At 38.2% G+C, this 15756-nt stretch overlaps 2 protein-coding genes and 1 pseudogene across 3 annotated transcripts in view; 2 read left to right on the top strand and 1 right to left on the bottom strand.

Annotated features, from left to right (window-relative positions):
• The first annotated feature begins 459 nt into the window (after positions 1-459).
• On the top strand, positions 460-4535 carry LOC143854484 (E3 ubiquitin-protein ligase, putative (DUF177)). Of its 2 annotated transcripts, XR_013237530.1 has the most exons (8): positions 460-691; positions 2006-2197; positions 2697-2786; positions 3150-3239; positions 3393-3473; positions 3551-3596; positions 3692-3818; positions 4131-4535. XR_013237530.1 is itself a non-coding variant. In XM_077364484.1 (7 exons), exons 1-7 carry the CDS (start codon positions 545-547, stop codon positions 4199-4201), a joined length of 717 nt encoding a protein of 238 aa, XP_077220599.1. In that variant the 5' UTR covers positions 461-544; the 3' UTR covers positions 4202-4535. The 2 variants fall into 2 exon arrangements, 1 of the variants encoding a protein (XP_077220599.1); XM_077364484.1 differs by lacking the exon at positions 3692-3818 and having other exon boundaries at positions 461-691.
• Positions 4536-5054: 519 nt separating this feature from the next.
• LOC143854483 (eukaryotic initiation factor 4A-3) overlaps positions 5055-15756 on the bottom strand; it is an 11254-nt gene continuing 552 nt past the window's right edge. The window contains exons 2-8 of the mRNA XM_077364483.1: positions 9000-9240; positions 8788-8868; positions 7354-7461; positions 7140-7259; positions 6382-6549; positions 5847-5933; positions 5055-5483 (exon numbers count right to left, since the gene is read on the bottom strand). Coding sequence (XP_077220598.1) covers positions 5370-5483; positions 5847-5933; positions 6382-6549; positions 7140-7259; positions 7354-7461; positions 8788-8868; positions 9000-9240 — 919 coding nt within the window. The 3' untranslated portion in view covers positions 5055-5369. The remainder of the gene's footprint in view (positions 5484-5846; positions 5934-6381; positions 6550-7139; positions 7260-7353; positions 7462-8787; positions 8869-8999; positions 9241-15756) is intronic.
• Positions 13239-14199, top strand: LOC143854749 (cytochrome c biogenesis CcmF N-terminal-like mitochondrial protein 2 pseudogene; annotated as a pseudogene).

The raw sequence follows: 15756 nt of genomic DNA, 5'->3' as shown, positions 1-15756 counted from the left end.
AATGGCACTCCTTTATTGAACATCTTATTGGCTGTTGGTAATTTTTTTCAGAACTTCTAATTGTCTTGAAGACACTAATTAGACTAGTTTTAAAAAAGTGACAGGTGACATTGTTAAATTAAGGGAGTGCCCATATCATTTCTTAAAATTTAATATTAAAAATCGAATGCAGAGCATGAGTTTTTTATTTTATGTCCATTTATAAATACAAATCACATATGAATGGTGTGGATCATCAAAGGAGTGGCCCTCCATCCATCATTTTTTGCATTTTGTCAAAGAGATGATATTTCCACACCTTATGTTTGTATTAATGACAAAGAATTCCTCAAAATTCAAGCAAAAGCATGAAGGGGTGGAATTATCAATCCCCGTTACAAAATATCATATACGAGCATGGCTTGGATTTTATGAGAACATATAAAAACTCCACGACCACATATATATAGACTTCTCTCTCTCTCTTTTTTCTCTTTTCTGAAGATAAGATATTTGAAGCAGATTAGTAGAGGTTCTGTTGCAAGTCAGTAAAAGAGAAAGAGAAATGGCAGAAGGTTGTCATTTCATCTCAAGACTCATCCATCCAATCCGCTCCCCATTGACTAAATCAAAAACCCATGTTCAAAACCTCACATTCATCAATCCAAGTTCCAAAATCCAAGCTTCTTCCAAGAAAGATGAACTTCCTCAGGTAAAAAAAAAAAAAAACTATCTCCAATTTCTTTTATTTTTCTCTTTCAAGTATGCCTGATCACTCATATTTCTCATCTGATTGGAATTAATATGCAAATTCATTGGAAACAATTTCTTTTCTTATTTATCTATTTGTCTAGGCTACTGATATTGGCATTACCATGTTTTAATAATTACACAAACTCAACTTGTCTTTTTCAGTTTTAATTGGCTTCTGACAGCTTTCTTGGGAACTGTAATAACCTTTGAAAGTTGTTTAAATAATAAAAGATGCCATGAGTTAGTGCAATTATAAAAACATGGTTGTGCCAATATCATTTTCCTTTTTTTATAATATACTTTTCAAATTCTTTTTTATTTTACTTTTTAAGCTAAAAGAACGGTTCAAACGCACTAATTCCTTTTTTTGAGGAATCTTCTCCCTCTTGGTATGCCTAGTTATATGTATTTTTCTTGTGAACAGAGCTTAACTTCAAAATTCTTTGGATAAAAGGTTCATTTTTTAAGAATTTACTTGATTCTAATGTAATTTCAGAACATTTCTTTTTTAACTTTTATATTTTTTAAGAACATTTGGATTAAATTTTGTAGAGTTTTGGATGATCTTTCTTTTTTTAGAAGAAAAATATTTTTTTTACTTTCTTCTATAAATGGATGTGGCATATTGTACATTTCTTATGTGTATGTATGTGCATGTTCAAGCTCAAACATGCTTGATTGAGTGGCTTTATGGTAACTTCCAAATAAACTAGTTCATTAGAGGTAGTCTTCTTTGATTCAATCTAGTGTGTTAGCATGGTCAACTTTGGCATAGTCTTTGGTTGTACTCAAGAAAAAACAGTCAAATTTTTCATAAATTCCTAAAGGTAAATGATATCAGCACAACCATGTTTTAATAATTGCACAAACCCATATTGTCTTTTCTTTTTTAATTATCTTGTGAGAGCTTTTTGGGAACTTAAATGACCTTTGACAGCTCTTTAAATAATAAAACAGAAGACGAGTTACTGCAAATACAAAACATGGTTGTGCAGATATCATTTCCCTTCCTAAATTATTATAGGTATGAACTAAGAATTCAGACTCAAAAGTAGAAAGTGAAAAATATAATAGAGCCAAAAGAAAGTGAACCACTGTACCATTGCCTTTCTTGCCAATTTGTAATCCCCTGCAAAGCTGTTTGCAGTGTACCCATTTGTAACATGGTAAGTGACTTAGTTCTCTATATTTGGAGTTAAGAAGTACAAGCATTTTAAGCAGAAGATGCCCAACTGATCTTGAATATTCACGGTTCTTCTCCTTTTCATTTCAGAATTTAAAGAAGAATTTGAGAAGAAGTCCACGGCCCCCACGCCGCTTGGTAAAAATCTGGACGTCCGATGGGAAATGGCACGGACAATGGACCAACAATTACATTTACTCTCTCCAAGAGCTGCAATTAGCTGATCTGGTAGAGGATGGACAGAAAGATGCAGAAGTTTTTATCAGTTTATCCATACAAAAGGTAGGACATACATAATTTTTTGAGAAAAGATAATGAATTTATTAAGGGGCCATTTGGACATGCAGATTTTAGAATTCAGGTTTTTAGTTTGAAAACAGTGTAAAGGAGGGTTCATGATTAAGCTGCTGTATGCTGTCCTGACAGCATTTCTTGGATTTTAAGTGAGAAATTCAGGTTATAAAAATCTCTCCTGCATCCTGAGATTTCTAAACCCTGGAAATATGGGAGGATTTGCTACTCTTTTGCTGTCGTAGTGTATAGTATAGTCTCGTATAGTTAAAAAAGGAAAGATAGCAAATGGAGTTTTTGGAATATAAGGAGGAAAGAAGGACGAGAAGTCAAAAACGAGGGCTGGTCTGCTTCTTCTCTCGTCTCTTAGCTACAATTTTGAAGAAATCCCGGATTCTAAAATCCATGTATCCAAACGGCCTCTAAAACAGACATGGACACCTAGAAATTCTTGTGATAGATACTTAATTTTCAAATGTTTCCCTTTCAGCATGCTGGCTTTGGTTTCTCTGTTGATGGGAGAATCACCTCATCATTCACCAGAAAATGCAGCAATTGCCGATCATCATACTGCAAAGAGGTACGTTTGTTTAAGTTAAAACCACATTTTCCAAGTTGGCCTATGACCCAGAAGGAGATATGTCCCTAATTCAAATTATAAAGAACAATTGGAAGTAAAAATATTTCAGTTGGAAGTATTTAATAAACATCATGAAATGATATCCTCACTCCCTTCTGGTACTCCTGTCTTTTGATTTATACTTCTAATAAGTTGTTAGATGTTATTGCAGTGAATGTGGATATCACTTCCCATAAAGATCCCTAAAAACTTTGATGAAATTTGAATCATGTTAACGAGCAAATATGAACAGAATAATACATCTATTTCTTTGTAATTTGCTGTCTTTTGTTGCATTAGACCCATTTTTTTCTTATGTTTCAGATCGATATGACTTTTGATGTGTGGGTTCTACCTTCAAGCAAGGATGATCATGAGCTTCAGCTGCCGGAAATTGGCAGCGATGATCCATCATTAAGTCTCTAATCTCTCTCTCTCTCTCTCTCTCTCTCTCTCTCTCTCTCTCTCTCTCTCTCTCTCTCTCTCTCTCTCTCTCTCCTGATTTGCAAACACACAAGAGAAGCTCAGAAAAAACATTGATCACCAACATTAATATTGGGTTTGCAGGTAATCTATGTGAAACCTGGGGCAGAAGCTGATCTTGATTCACTAATCCAAGAAACAATTCGTCTTGCCACCTCAGTAAAGGTAGTATCTTTTTCCCTTCTATAACATCTATCATGCAAGATTAATTGACAATAAGTAACCATGGCCTCATGTTGCAGGAGACTTGCTCTGAATCATGTGAGAAAGCTCCACCCACATTGCACTGTAAGTGCTTTCAAGACTCTTCAATAATTATGTGCCCTTTATGAGAGCACATGTATAAATTATGTGGAAAAACTGAGAAATACCTTATCAACAAGGATATGGAGCAAAACGTCAAGAAGATATGCAAAGACACACAATTACGCAACAAAGAGCACAATGTTTATGTGATTTGGCACTGTGCCTACATCCACATGAGAAGAGCTTTCACTATTTTGGTTTAGGGTAACAAACTTCTCCTTCTTGGCCAAGAAAACACAAAGAAAATCTAGCTCTTCGTAACCCTAACATGTGGATTATATATCAATGTTACTACATCAAGAAAATTACCGAAATACCCTTTAGCGGAAAACCGAAAATTAAAATTTCCGTCCGGGCTGCCCCAGAAACCCCTTATGTGTGTTGCGCGTGTTAGTCCGGCAGGATCATGTATAATGTCAGAATACAAGACACCTGCACAACAAATTACATTACATGCATGCATCTATATATTGCTTCAGTTATGAAACCATGATAATTCCTGAATTCTGTTGGCAGATATCGGTGAAAAAGAGGCTTATGTTGATAAGAGGTGGTCTAGACTTATGGAGATAAGGAACAGGATCTAAGACATGCCTTTTGTAAGTAAAACAAGGGTGGGTAATAGAAAACATCCCCTTGCACTTGAAACTTGCCCACAGTGAGTACAGAATACTTATCCAAGATTATCAGATGACCTGGTCAGCAACAGAGCTTAGTATCAAGTGGGAGAAAACCCAGCATGTGTCCAGAACATCTCTGTTCAGGCAACAGAGAAAAACATCATAGAGGTGGAGACCTGTTGTTCCTTATGTGATTGGTCTGATACTTCTGTAATGAGGACTGTGTGCTTTGATTCTTCAGGAAAAACCAGGAGTAACAGTTGTTAATAATGCACTTTCTTTCCCTTGGTTCTTGATTCAAGATTGTTAAGCAATATGTGGAATATTCACACGATGTGCTCATAGTTTTTCAAGAAAAATTAGCTGCTAAAAGTACATGGAGACCATTTGTCCAATGACCCAAACCGTTTTTTTCTGGCCCCACTTATACTTTTGCTGGCCAATTGTACAAGCAAAAATATGAGCATGCATCATACAGCAGCTCTTCAACAACAGGAGGTAATATGGTGTCCATCCACAACTTCTCCAAGGAAAAATCCCGGCACCAAAAATACAAGTGGGGTCAAGTGGTTTGGTGATCAAAACCATTCATCCGTTATGACTTGCAATGGACAGGGATCACACCAAAAATCTTCTGCACCAGGCAATCCTAACCCTCTAATTTGTACAGATTTTTGCACTATTGCCTTCTAACATTGTGAACAATCCATTTACGCACATTTAAGGGCTAGGATCGTCCAATGAAGAAGGTTTTGCAAAACAAATAGATATGATTATCGACTTATTAGGTTATCGAAACGTAGCACAATTTAAACATCAATTAGCACAAAACCCATCAAACCATGATAATATCACCAAACATGAAATGGGCAGCACAGGATGTTTTTTTCACCTATCTACCAAAATCATCAATCCAGAATTCCATATAAACCCCAGGTCCTGCCTTCGTCTTTGTCTCGGAATTAAAGAAAATCATAACGCCATCAATCCCCGAAAACCCTGAAAATACATACTTTTAACATGGTCAAAGCTCACAGTCACAGAGAAAGACGATCACTGGTCCGTCTGATCTTCGATCCTTCATATAGCACACCCATTTCTGAGAGAAAACCATCATGACAGATATCAACGGATATCATATCAGATCTGCCACATTCATTGGCATTTCATCAATCTGGGTACTATAATACTGCTCTATGTCCCTTAGAATCCTGATGTCGTCACTGCGCACAAAGTTTATTGCCACACCCTGCAAACCACCATAATACCAAGATTGGAGTGTCAGTTCCCCATCAAACTACAGAACTGCAACATTTTATGAACACTTTTTACCCCACTTCAAATCTGAAAATTTTTAGGATCGATTTTAGGTATCAAAACGGATTTGAAGCCAAAACTCAGAATACATCAGTGAAGACGGAAAGTGTGCAGCTGAATGGAGAAGCATTTAATATCTAGAATCAAATGATCATTTTAAGTAAGGACCAGTGTGACCTTTCAACATTTTCAAAACAAAATTCATTATTTGTTTAAGGAATCACAGAAACTTCAGTGTGTTCCATCATGTAGACAAGAAAGAACCAAAACTATCATTCAGAAAATAGAACAATACCTTGCGACCAAAACGGCCAGATCGACCAATCCGATGAATGTAGAGCTCTCGATTGTTTGGAAGGTCGTAATTGATCACCAAAGAAACCTGAAGTAACAGAAATAGAGGAAAAATCAGTCTGCAATTGGGAACAACAGAACAAATGTGTACACTTGGACAAGTGATGCATTCAAAAAAAATGTTGTTGGGAACTAGGTTTTCTTCACTTCATTAAGCAGGTGAGTTAAATATTGCACCCAAATCCAAATTATAATATGTATTTTAACAGCTTGTCAGAAACCAATTTGATATTGGAGTTCCCAATTGACCTATTATGACTAAAAAATATATCTGAATTCCATGGCTGGAAACAACAAAAAAACTAATGCTAATGGTCCAAGTTATAATATGTATTTTAACAGGTTGTCAGAAACCAATTTGATATTGGAGTTCCCAATTGACCTATTATGACTAAAAATATATATCTGATCATGCATTCCATGGCTGGAAACAACAAACAAACTAATGCCTATGGTCCAACGAATCAAATGGTCACCTGCTGAACATCAAGGCCCCGCGCCCATACATCTGTTGTGATCAGAACACGGGTTGTTCCCGACCTGAACTCTGCCATTATCGCATCTCGTTCCTTCTGAGGCATGTCACCATGCATGGAAGAGACTGTGAAGTTATAGCTGCGCATCTTTTCAGTTAGCCAATCCACCTGACCAAAGTACACATAAAAAATGATAATAAGGAACTAATAATCAATAGAAGATGGTAAATAAACGGTACATGATGGTTTGGAATCAATAATGAAGACAAGAAATCAAGCAATTGAATATATCTATGAAACAAGATTTAGAAATCAAAACCTAACGGTACGGCTAGTCATCGTAAAAAAAAAAGTTCACCATGAAAACCCCAAAACCCCCCCAGAATGTTCAAGCTCTACAATCCACATAATCCCTATTGAACCAGGTTTTTCAATTATTCAAGTTGAGCAGCGATCAGTTCTGTCAATTTTTTTTAGAAGAAAGATAAATATATTATAAAAAAAAGTTTACAAGTGCACTTCGGGGGGTAAGGATGACATCAAATACAAGTAATCTCAGTGCTCCCAATTTGGCCAGATGATCTGCCAACTCGTTAGCACTTCTAGAAATAAGAGAAAAGGAAAAAGGCTCATCTTTGCACATCTCTTTAATCTCATCTATGAATTGGCCTAGCCTCCATGTGCCCTCTCCATAGTAGTTTTGTCAATTATTCATTAGAAAAAATTCCAGCAAGGCAAGGGGATGAGGTGAAAGTCACCTTTCTCTTTGTGTTGCAGAAAATAACTGCTTGGGTGATGGTAAGGGTATCATAAAGATCACACAATGTATCAAACTTCCATTCTTCTCTCTCAACGGCAACAAAGAACTGTTTGATACCCTGTTATCCAGAAAATATATTAACAAATAAACTGAGATTTTGTTACAGATCTGTTTCAGCAAGCAGTGTTGGAGAAAATTGAAAATAATTTTACCTCCAGAGTCAACTCATCACGCTTCACAAGTATCCTTACAGGATCCGTCATAAACTTGTTTGTAATCTCCAAAATTTCGTGAGGCAGGGTTGCGGATATCAATACAACCTACCAAAAGCAATCCAAACATCAAAAGTGGCCATGATCACACTGATCTATCAATACAACCTACCAAAAGCAATCCAAACATCAAAATTGGCCATAATCACACTGATCAGAACATTCTAACAGTTTGTTCCAAGCAGCAGATATTATATAAAAAATGGTGATAGAATGATACACATACCAAGGTAACATATAAACATCACAAGATCGACAACCAGAAGCAATATGTACCATTAAGAAATTCAAAGCAACCAATATATCAAGAAATTCAGACAGAACAAGTTAAATTTTATCTCCATAAATATGCTATTAAATGCTTCTATTTTGGAAAAGATTGAAAAAAAGGACAAGAAGGATACATATGAGAAATCATAAGAAAAAATAAAAAATAAAAAATGAGGAGGACAAAAGGCTACATATGAAACACAAAATGGTAGCATCATAAAAAGCAAGTGAAAGGGATTCAATTAGACTTATTTGTCCCTACTGGTAGTGTGGATTCTATTGTTGCAGAAAATCGAGGGGCTTTTGACTTTTTGTGGGATCTTTTCAGCTCATTGATACTAGAAGGCAACTCATAGATGTAGTAGAACCTCATATTGAGGTTGAGGATGAAGTCGATCCACAAGTGCAAGAGTTAAAGCATCCAGGGGTTGTACATATGCAAGGAGAGCCAAAGCCCGAGATGTTCATGACCCAGAAACGGACCGGCAACAAGATCCAGACAAGAGAGGAACTAGGAATGCTCGTGAGACAAATTCCGACACAAATGGGGCCCACTTCAATGTAGAAAAGTTTAACATGGACGGAGGTCAACTTCAATGTGACGCAAATGTAGGGATTGCCTTATTGGTGTAATGTTTAGGATGTGAAATAGATAACAAACAAAAAAAAAATCATAACGGCTGCTAAGACTACCGAATCACATCGGAAGCTAAAAATAGAAAAAAAAAACAGTGGTTGACTGTCAATAGACCAAAGTCTGCCATTCAGGCAGCGTAAGGAATGCCTTATGGGTGTAATTTTTTGGATGTGAATAGTTTGGGTCACACACATGTGCTCACCAACGGGGAGCAGAAAAAAGTGCCTAAAACATAGGACCCTTTCCTTTCCTTTTCTTTTTTTTTTAAATGGAAAAGAAAGGACCCTTTCCAGTTTATATTTACATATGCATGTTTTCCATTCAGCCTAGCCATGACAAAAACCTTTCAATTATGAGATCCAGTGTGAGTTACAAAACAATAAGCCTACACCTTTTTATGGGCTAGCTAACAACAATGTGAACATCAAATCACAAGGAGAGTTGGAAAAAGAAATTTCAAGCCATACTTGAAGCTCCGGTGGAAGATATCTATAAACATCATATATCTGATCCTTGAATCCTCGGCTTAACATTTCATCAGATTCATCCTGTTTCAATAACACAAGGAACAAGTCAAAGTTCAAACTCATCTCGATGGCCTCAAGAAATAAATATCGAAACTTCTCTTTGCATCAATAAAATAAATGTAAAAGGTTAACAAGAGAAGTCATGAACTAACAAGAACTAATAATTTAATAGCTCTGGTACGTAATGTCCTCCTCTTAATCATGTCGCAGACTCTGCCTGGCGTTCCAGACACCACGTGAACTCCATATTCTAGCTTCCTTATATCCTCGCCTATACTCTTGCCTCCAATGCATGCATGGGCTTGTACATTTATGTAATCACCAATAGCCAATATTACTTTCTCAGTCTGTGAAGCGAGTTCTCTTGTAGGTGACAAAATTAATGCCTGCACCCTGTGAAAGAGAAATGATCCCATATTAACAAACACAATAGACACAAGCCTGGACATTGTTGATGCCTCACGGAGTTCATAAATTTTAACTTATAGTGCTTTTAGGCATACGATTTTGGTCACAATGAGAAAAGAGAATAACAGGGGCGACGTAAAATATAGACTAATATTTTGTCTTAGTTGGATCAATGAATTCAAAATTTGGAGAGAGAGAGAGATGGCGTCGAACAATATCAAGGGTTTCTTCACACAAAGGAAGAGCAGGAGAACTACTTCTAAATTCAAGGATTCCAACTCCAAGAAATCACCCAAGGCAGGTGTCAGTTTAGGTTCTGATACAGCAAAACCAGCAACACTTGTCTGACATGCCTCCCCTTCAATCTTAAAGATGATTATGATGAGAGTGGAGATGTCTCGAGGCAATTCCACTTGAACATGAGTTATGGGCCTTGTCTCAGAGCTAGTAAACGGGAACAATGTGAACAAGCGAATAATCTTGGCTTGAATCCCCAAAAACATGCGGAGAGTTTAATGAGAGGATGTAATATACAGGTAGTGTCAATGGGATTGCTGTCTTAAAACTTACAGCAATAGAGTAGTAGGGCAAGATACTTCAAAACAATCAAACTTCCAGCAATAGAGTAGCAGGGCAAGATACTTCAAAACTCAATTGTCTAAGATAGGTACAGTCACTGTTGGAACCTTGAACGAACTCTGTGTCTTTCTTTCCGATTTATACTGTGCTCACCGCTCATGAATCTATGTTGCAGAGTCTGGAATGTAGTAGTTCAAACAAAAATATTTTATCCCATTTAAAGTAGAGGCCGGTTCACATGCGTCGCAACGAAGGCATTTGCGCTTCGTCACTCATGTTGTACCCGTCGGATATCTTCTGCGGCCACGATTAAAACTGAAAGCACTTAAGTAATATCGGTAATCCGGTAATGTAAAAAAGGCAAACAAAGCATTTTTAAGGCCTAAATTCTCGAAGTCCGTCCTTCAACCTACGCTTCCTTCCTGCTTTTTAGGGCCCAAATTCACGGTCATATTCATCTTTCTCTTTGGCCCACGGCAACCATGTCAAATCCCTACTTAAAGGTCAAGCCGATATGTAAAGACTGTCCTTCTCTATTCTAAGATCCCATCTCACCTTCTTCATCTTCCCCTTTATCTCTTCTTTTCAACCCAAATCTTAACAACATACAGAACCTTAAGCTTTCTCCAAGAAAGAGATGGGCTTTAGAACTTCTCCCCAAAAGGTCAAATCCAAATTTATCTCTTCAAAAATTTCAGGCCCTTGATCTGAAAAATCCATCCACAGGCCCGACCTTGAGATGCCATGGCCCCAAAACTGTTCTGATGGGATTCTCAATCCAATTGCCCAATATCCTGTTTTCATGGGAAGTCTTGTGAGGAATGCATTCAAGTGGTTTTCCTGATTTTGTCCTTTCTTACCTTTTTTTCGTCTAAGAAGTTTTTTTTTTTTTTTTTGCTATGATACAGAGGCCTCGATGCTTCAGCAAAAGGAGGTACTTATTTGTACTGTACATAGAAACGCTAAAACTCCAGCTATTATGAAGTTGAACACTTCGATCTCAGTCTTATAGTCGTCATATTCGCCTCTCGAGGGCGACCACCGACAATTTAGGTCAAGAGATTGTTTACTTTTTATACATTATCGGTTACCGATAATACTAAGTTGCATTTAGTTTTAATCTAGACTGTTGAAAGTATCGGACGTCTACAGGTTAGGCGACAAAGCGCAAATGCCTTTGTCACGACGCATGTGAACCGGCCTCTAACAAAAGCATCAACAAACATTGTTGAGATGCACATATACCACCAACCTGTGAAGTGAATCAGTACTTCAAAATGCAAATGCGGGTCAAAACTTGTCCAAGGCAAATCTGATTCAGCTTGGCTTGGATGCAAGTCAAAATTCGGCAAGGCAAATCTGAGTTGGCTCGGCTCGGCGAGCCGAGTCCTTGGAATACAGTGATTTTTAGGATAAAACAAAACGATAGGGGTGTAAAATATGGGAAAGAGGGTGAGCGATTTGAGATAGTGAGGTAAAAATGGGAAAATGCGACTCTCCCTCCCTCCCCTACACACTTTTAAATAGTTGTCAAAAGTCAAAACTCAAAAGTATTACTATTCCCAAAAAAATATCAACAACTATCGTTTTCTATTTTGAAATCTTCAATAATTGTTTAACCATCTTTGTGAATCATAAGAGCCAAGAAAAAACTCAATTAAGAGGGATGTGTCTACCAAAAGAAAAGTAATAATAATCTCATAACTTAAGCAACATAAAAAAGTGTGGAATGGTATTCTCACTTCCTTGTTTTAATAATGCCACACTTCCCATTATTTACACTTTTAACTAGTTAAAGACTCGTAAAATACCCAAACAGCTATTAATAGACAATTAAAAAAGAGAAACGCCATTCAGACTCCATTGTTTAATGATGGCACCCCTCTCCTCATCTTAACTTTTCTAACCGGATGCTAAAGGTTGTTACAATTCCCGAAAATAACGTCAACACCAATCAAGAAATCTGTGCTTCCCCTTCTCTGGCTAGAACAGTATGGAGAGCTGCCGCTCCACCTTGAGTTTGCGCTTTTTTGGCGGACAGTCTATAAATAGATAAGATCTTGACAGATGGCCTCCTTCAGAGCCATTGTGCTTAGGTTCTTTTTGTCGAAGAATTAGTGGATCATATCTTTAGGGAAATGATATCACCACTACCATATTTTGATGATCACACTCCTCACATTATTAAAAAGAACGGTATGGGCCGCGCCATAGGATGATCCGAACCGTCCATTAGATGGGCCAACGCCTAAATAGGTTGTGCCCCCAAAATCATTTCCATAGGTTGATCCTAACCCTCTAATATTCAATCCCTCTATAGATCGGAGGGTTAGGATCAACCTATGGAAATGAATCAATGATTTTTTGGGCACAACCTATTTAGGCTGTGGCCCATCTAATGGGTGGTTTGGATCATCCTATGGTGCGGGCCATACCGTACTTTTTAATAAAGTGAGGAGTGCGATGATCAACATACGGTAGTGGTGATATCATTTCCCTATCTTTATTCATTGCAGGTTTGCCAAAAACATTTGATTTGGTATTTTATTTTGTACTTTTTTGGGGTGAGTTGGTTGTTTTGGGGTCATATTGTGTACCTATTTGAGGGCTAGGTTTATGGTCCTCGGCCTTTGAGGGGCCGACTTTTATGGAGTTTAGCTTTTACTCGCTTTGCTTTGGGTACTTATTTGGAAGGAGAGATCTACTAGAATCTTCAAGGTTTCTTCGAGGAAAGCTTACTCTATCCAGTGGTCAATTTTCTCCATCATTGTGCATTGGGCGACTTGTCTTTTCTGATTTTCGTGATATTACAGCTTTTTATCTAGTAATCCAAGGTCAAGGTCCCGCTTGAGTAGGTCAGTGGTATGGTCTCTTCCTTCCCCTGGGTTTTTTGAGCTGGACTTTGACGGTTCTAGCATGAGAAATCCGGGCCCTGCAGGTATTGGAGGCCTTCTTTGTAGTGCTAAGTGAGGCTCAGTGGACCTTGTCTAGTCCAATTGGTAAGAAAGATGTAAACGAGGTAGGGGTTCAAGCCTTGTTGTCTGGAATTCGACTCATCGACCAATCCACCCTTGATTTTCTTATTGTGAACAGTGACTCGCTCAATGTGATTTGATGGATGAGATTGGGACCAAGCTACTCTTGAGAGAGCTTTTTCTATCAATGAAGAGCAGATAGACTCTACTATTGGCATTGCTTTGTTTTCTTTCCTTTCTTATAAGCGAGTTCTGATCCTTTTGTTCGAAATATCTTCGTTCATATTGAACCGCTTGCAGAATCACATCATGTTCCACAAGATCCTATATTAGTCATATATACTCCTCATCTATGCTAAATATGTTGTCATTGCTATGGGTTTCGGCTAATGTAGATAAAAATTGATGAATGGAAGTGTGGCACTCCACTCGCCGCCACTGTGGAAGGATGCCACCGAAAAGAATGGAATGTTGCTTCCCTCTGTTGGATGTGTCAGAACTCGTATAACAAGCGAGCTCTTTACCCTCAGATTCAAACATGTGGGTGCAAAATGTTATCCTGCTCTATCGTTGCTTAGCAATGGAAGCCTGCTCATGCTGCTTCGGCGGCATTTTTTCGCCTTTCTCTTCGCTTTGGGTAGGAGTGCTAATGGACACGGCGAGGGAGCAAGAGAGGCAAGTCATTCGTACTGGAAAGAAAGATAGCACTACATTGCCTTTGTGCTGGACTGTTGGTGCGAACATGGTGGTCTTTGCACAGGACTAGGACGAGGAACCAATTTGAATTTGGATCTTTACATAACGGTGGCTTTTAGCCATAGGCAACTTGCCAAGAAGTTAGCAGGCTCATCATGAATTAGGTTAGGTGGCTAGTTGTTTTGGTATCCTTATGCTTCAGGTATCAGCCGCAGCTCGTATTCATTCAATATTTCTACGCGTTTTTCATTCTTGGACCACGATTCTTAATATTGTGACTCTTCCGTGCTATGTCTTAGGAACCTCTTCAATAAGGTTTGGATTGCTAGCTCTGGTTCATAGTTATGCTACAAATGACGCATGGGAAAGATTTTTACTGTGGTTCTTCCTTCTAATGAACGGCATATCTATGATTCTTTTCTCCTAGATGAAGCAACAAGCATCGATCCGTAGAAACTATAAAACAGAGATGGTTGTAGTGCGAAGTACTTTGACACACCTACGTCACTCGGCTCCTGTGAAACTTCGCCTCGTTATATTTGTCGATGTCATTAAGCAAATGTTGGATAGGGTTGAGGGCCACCCCACATCGTTTCAGCATGTTTTGCGTTCAGCTAATAGTGATATCGATCATTTGGCCCGATCGGGGACGGCTGGATTAGCATTTGATACCTTTGGTCCTTTCCTTAATTGATGTCGTTTTTTTTTTTCTCTTTATGTTTGGCTAGTTTCTGACTAGGGCTTGGCCGTATTTTTAATACATTGTTGCCATTCAAAAATATAATAAAATTTGGAGTGATATTTTTTATTAACTTGCCAAGTGACCAAGGACGAAAGACCAGACTTGGCTCCTTTTCTGATTAGCTGATCTAGGAATAATAGAAAACATGAAGTCAGCTACACAACTCATTGCTCATTGATGGGTGAAAATAAGCTGTGTTACCGCTCCCTAAAGAGATGGCCCTCCACTATTCGCAAAATCCTTTATAAGTTTTCTGCCTCAGGAGAAACCCTGATTATGCTACCAATGATTTGGAGTTTGGTCTCAATTTCAGAGATTGAATCGGTCATTGGACCTGAGAGATTCATTACTGTTTGAATAACCATAATGCGAACTTTAATCCACCCATAAGTGTGATTTCAAAGAAAGGAAATATTGTAAGTGTGTTAGTTCATGACTTGGATCATAAATTATCAACAAGGATCCACCAACTTTTTTCCTATAACACACTTTCTCAAATGCATTATATATTTATTAATTGTATTAACAAATTACCAACAGTTTTCAATCGTCAAAAATAATTAAATAAACTTGGAAAACATGGGTTGCCACTTGAAGATTATCTTCTGCTCCAAATCACATATGAATCGTATGATTCACCCGAATGTCAAAGATTGGTTAAATGGAGCTGCAGGTATCACAATAGTACTGATTTCTTTACCATGTTGGGTTAGTTTGAATACTTTTGTTAGGTACCTAACCAATACGCCAAAATCTCCAGAGCTGATGGAAGGCGTTAAGCTAGGCCCTTTAAACTTGGTATGTGTCACATACCAGACTGGGTCTCACCTAGTCTCATACCTAAGTAGGTCGCCACTCAGACCCGTAACATTCCACCACGCTACATACCTGAGTAGGCCCCCACTCATAACGGTAACATTCCACCAAGCTACAGCACCCGTCGTCCTCGGACGCCCACTCTGTGACGGTTTTCACTCTGGCCTTTTTTTTGGGTAGCATTTTCCACAGGCCGTTCCTTCCGAGGCGGCCCACTTTTGGCAACTTCACTCTGGCAGCTTTCACTATGGCCTTTGACGATGTATTCCTTTATGGGTAGTCCTCTCCACAGGTCGCCTCTTCCATGACTCTAACACTGATGGTGGCTGCTCTGATACCAAATGTTAGGTACCTAACCAATATGCCAAAAGCTCCATAGCTGATGAAACGCGTTAAGCATAGCTGATGAAACGCGTTAAGCTAGGACCTTTAAATCTGTCCCATACCAGGCTGCATCCCACCTAGTCCCATACCTAGTAGGCAGGCCTTCACTCAAGAGGGTAATAGGTTTATCAAATTAACTACAACAGGAACGAAATTCTAGGGTTTTTAATCCCCACCATCTACAAGAACATTGGGTTGCAGGTAGCATAGTGGGATTAGGTTCTTTACCGTGACAAGTTAATTCGGATATTTTTATCAAATTAGCTACATCAGGAATGAAATTCTAGGGTTTTTAATCACCATATTCAA

The sequence above is a fragment of the Tasmannia lanceolata genome, unplaced genomic scaffold (assembly GCF_043159265.1).
Source record: "Tasmannia lanceolata isolate RefF3 unplaced genomic scaffold, GAP_Taslan_0.1 ptg000020l, whole genome shotgun sequence".
In the NCBI taxonomy this organism is placed as follows: Eukaryota; Viridiplantae; Streptophyta; class Magnoliopsida; order Canellales; family Winteraceae; genus Tasmannia; species Tasmannia lanceolata.
The sequence above is the reverse complement of the archived record's forward strand: the minus strand, read 5'-3'. Positions and strand labels throughout refer to the sequence as shown.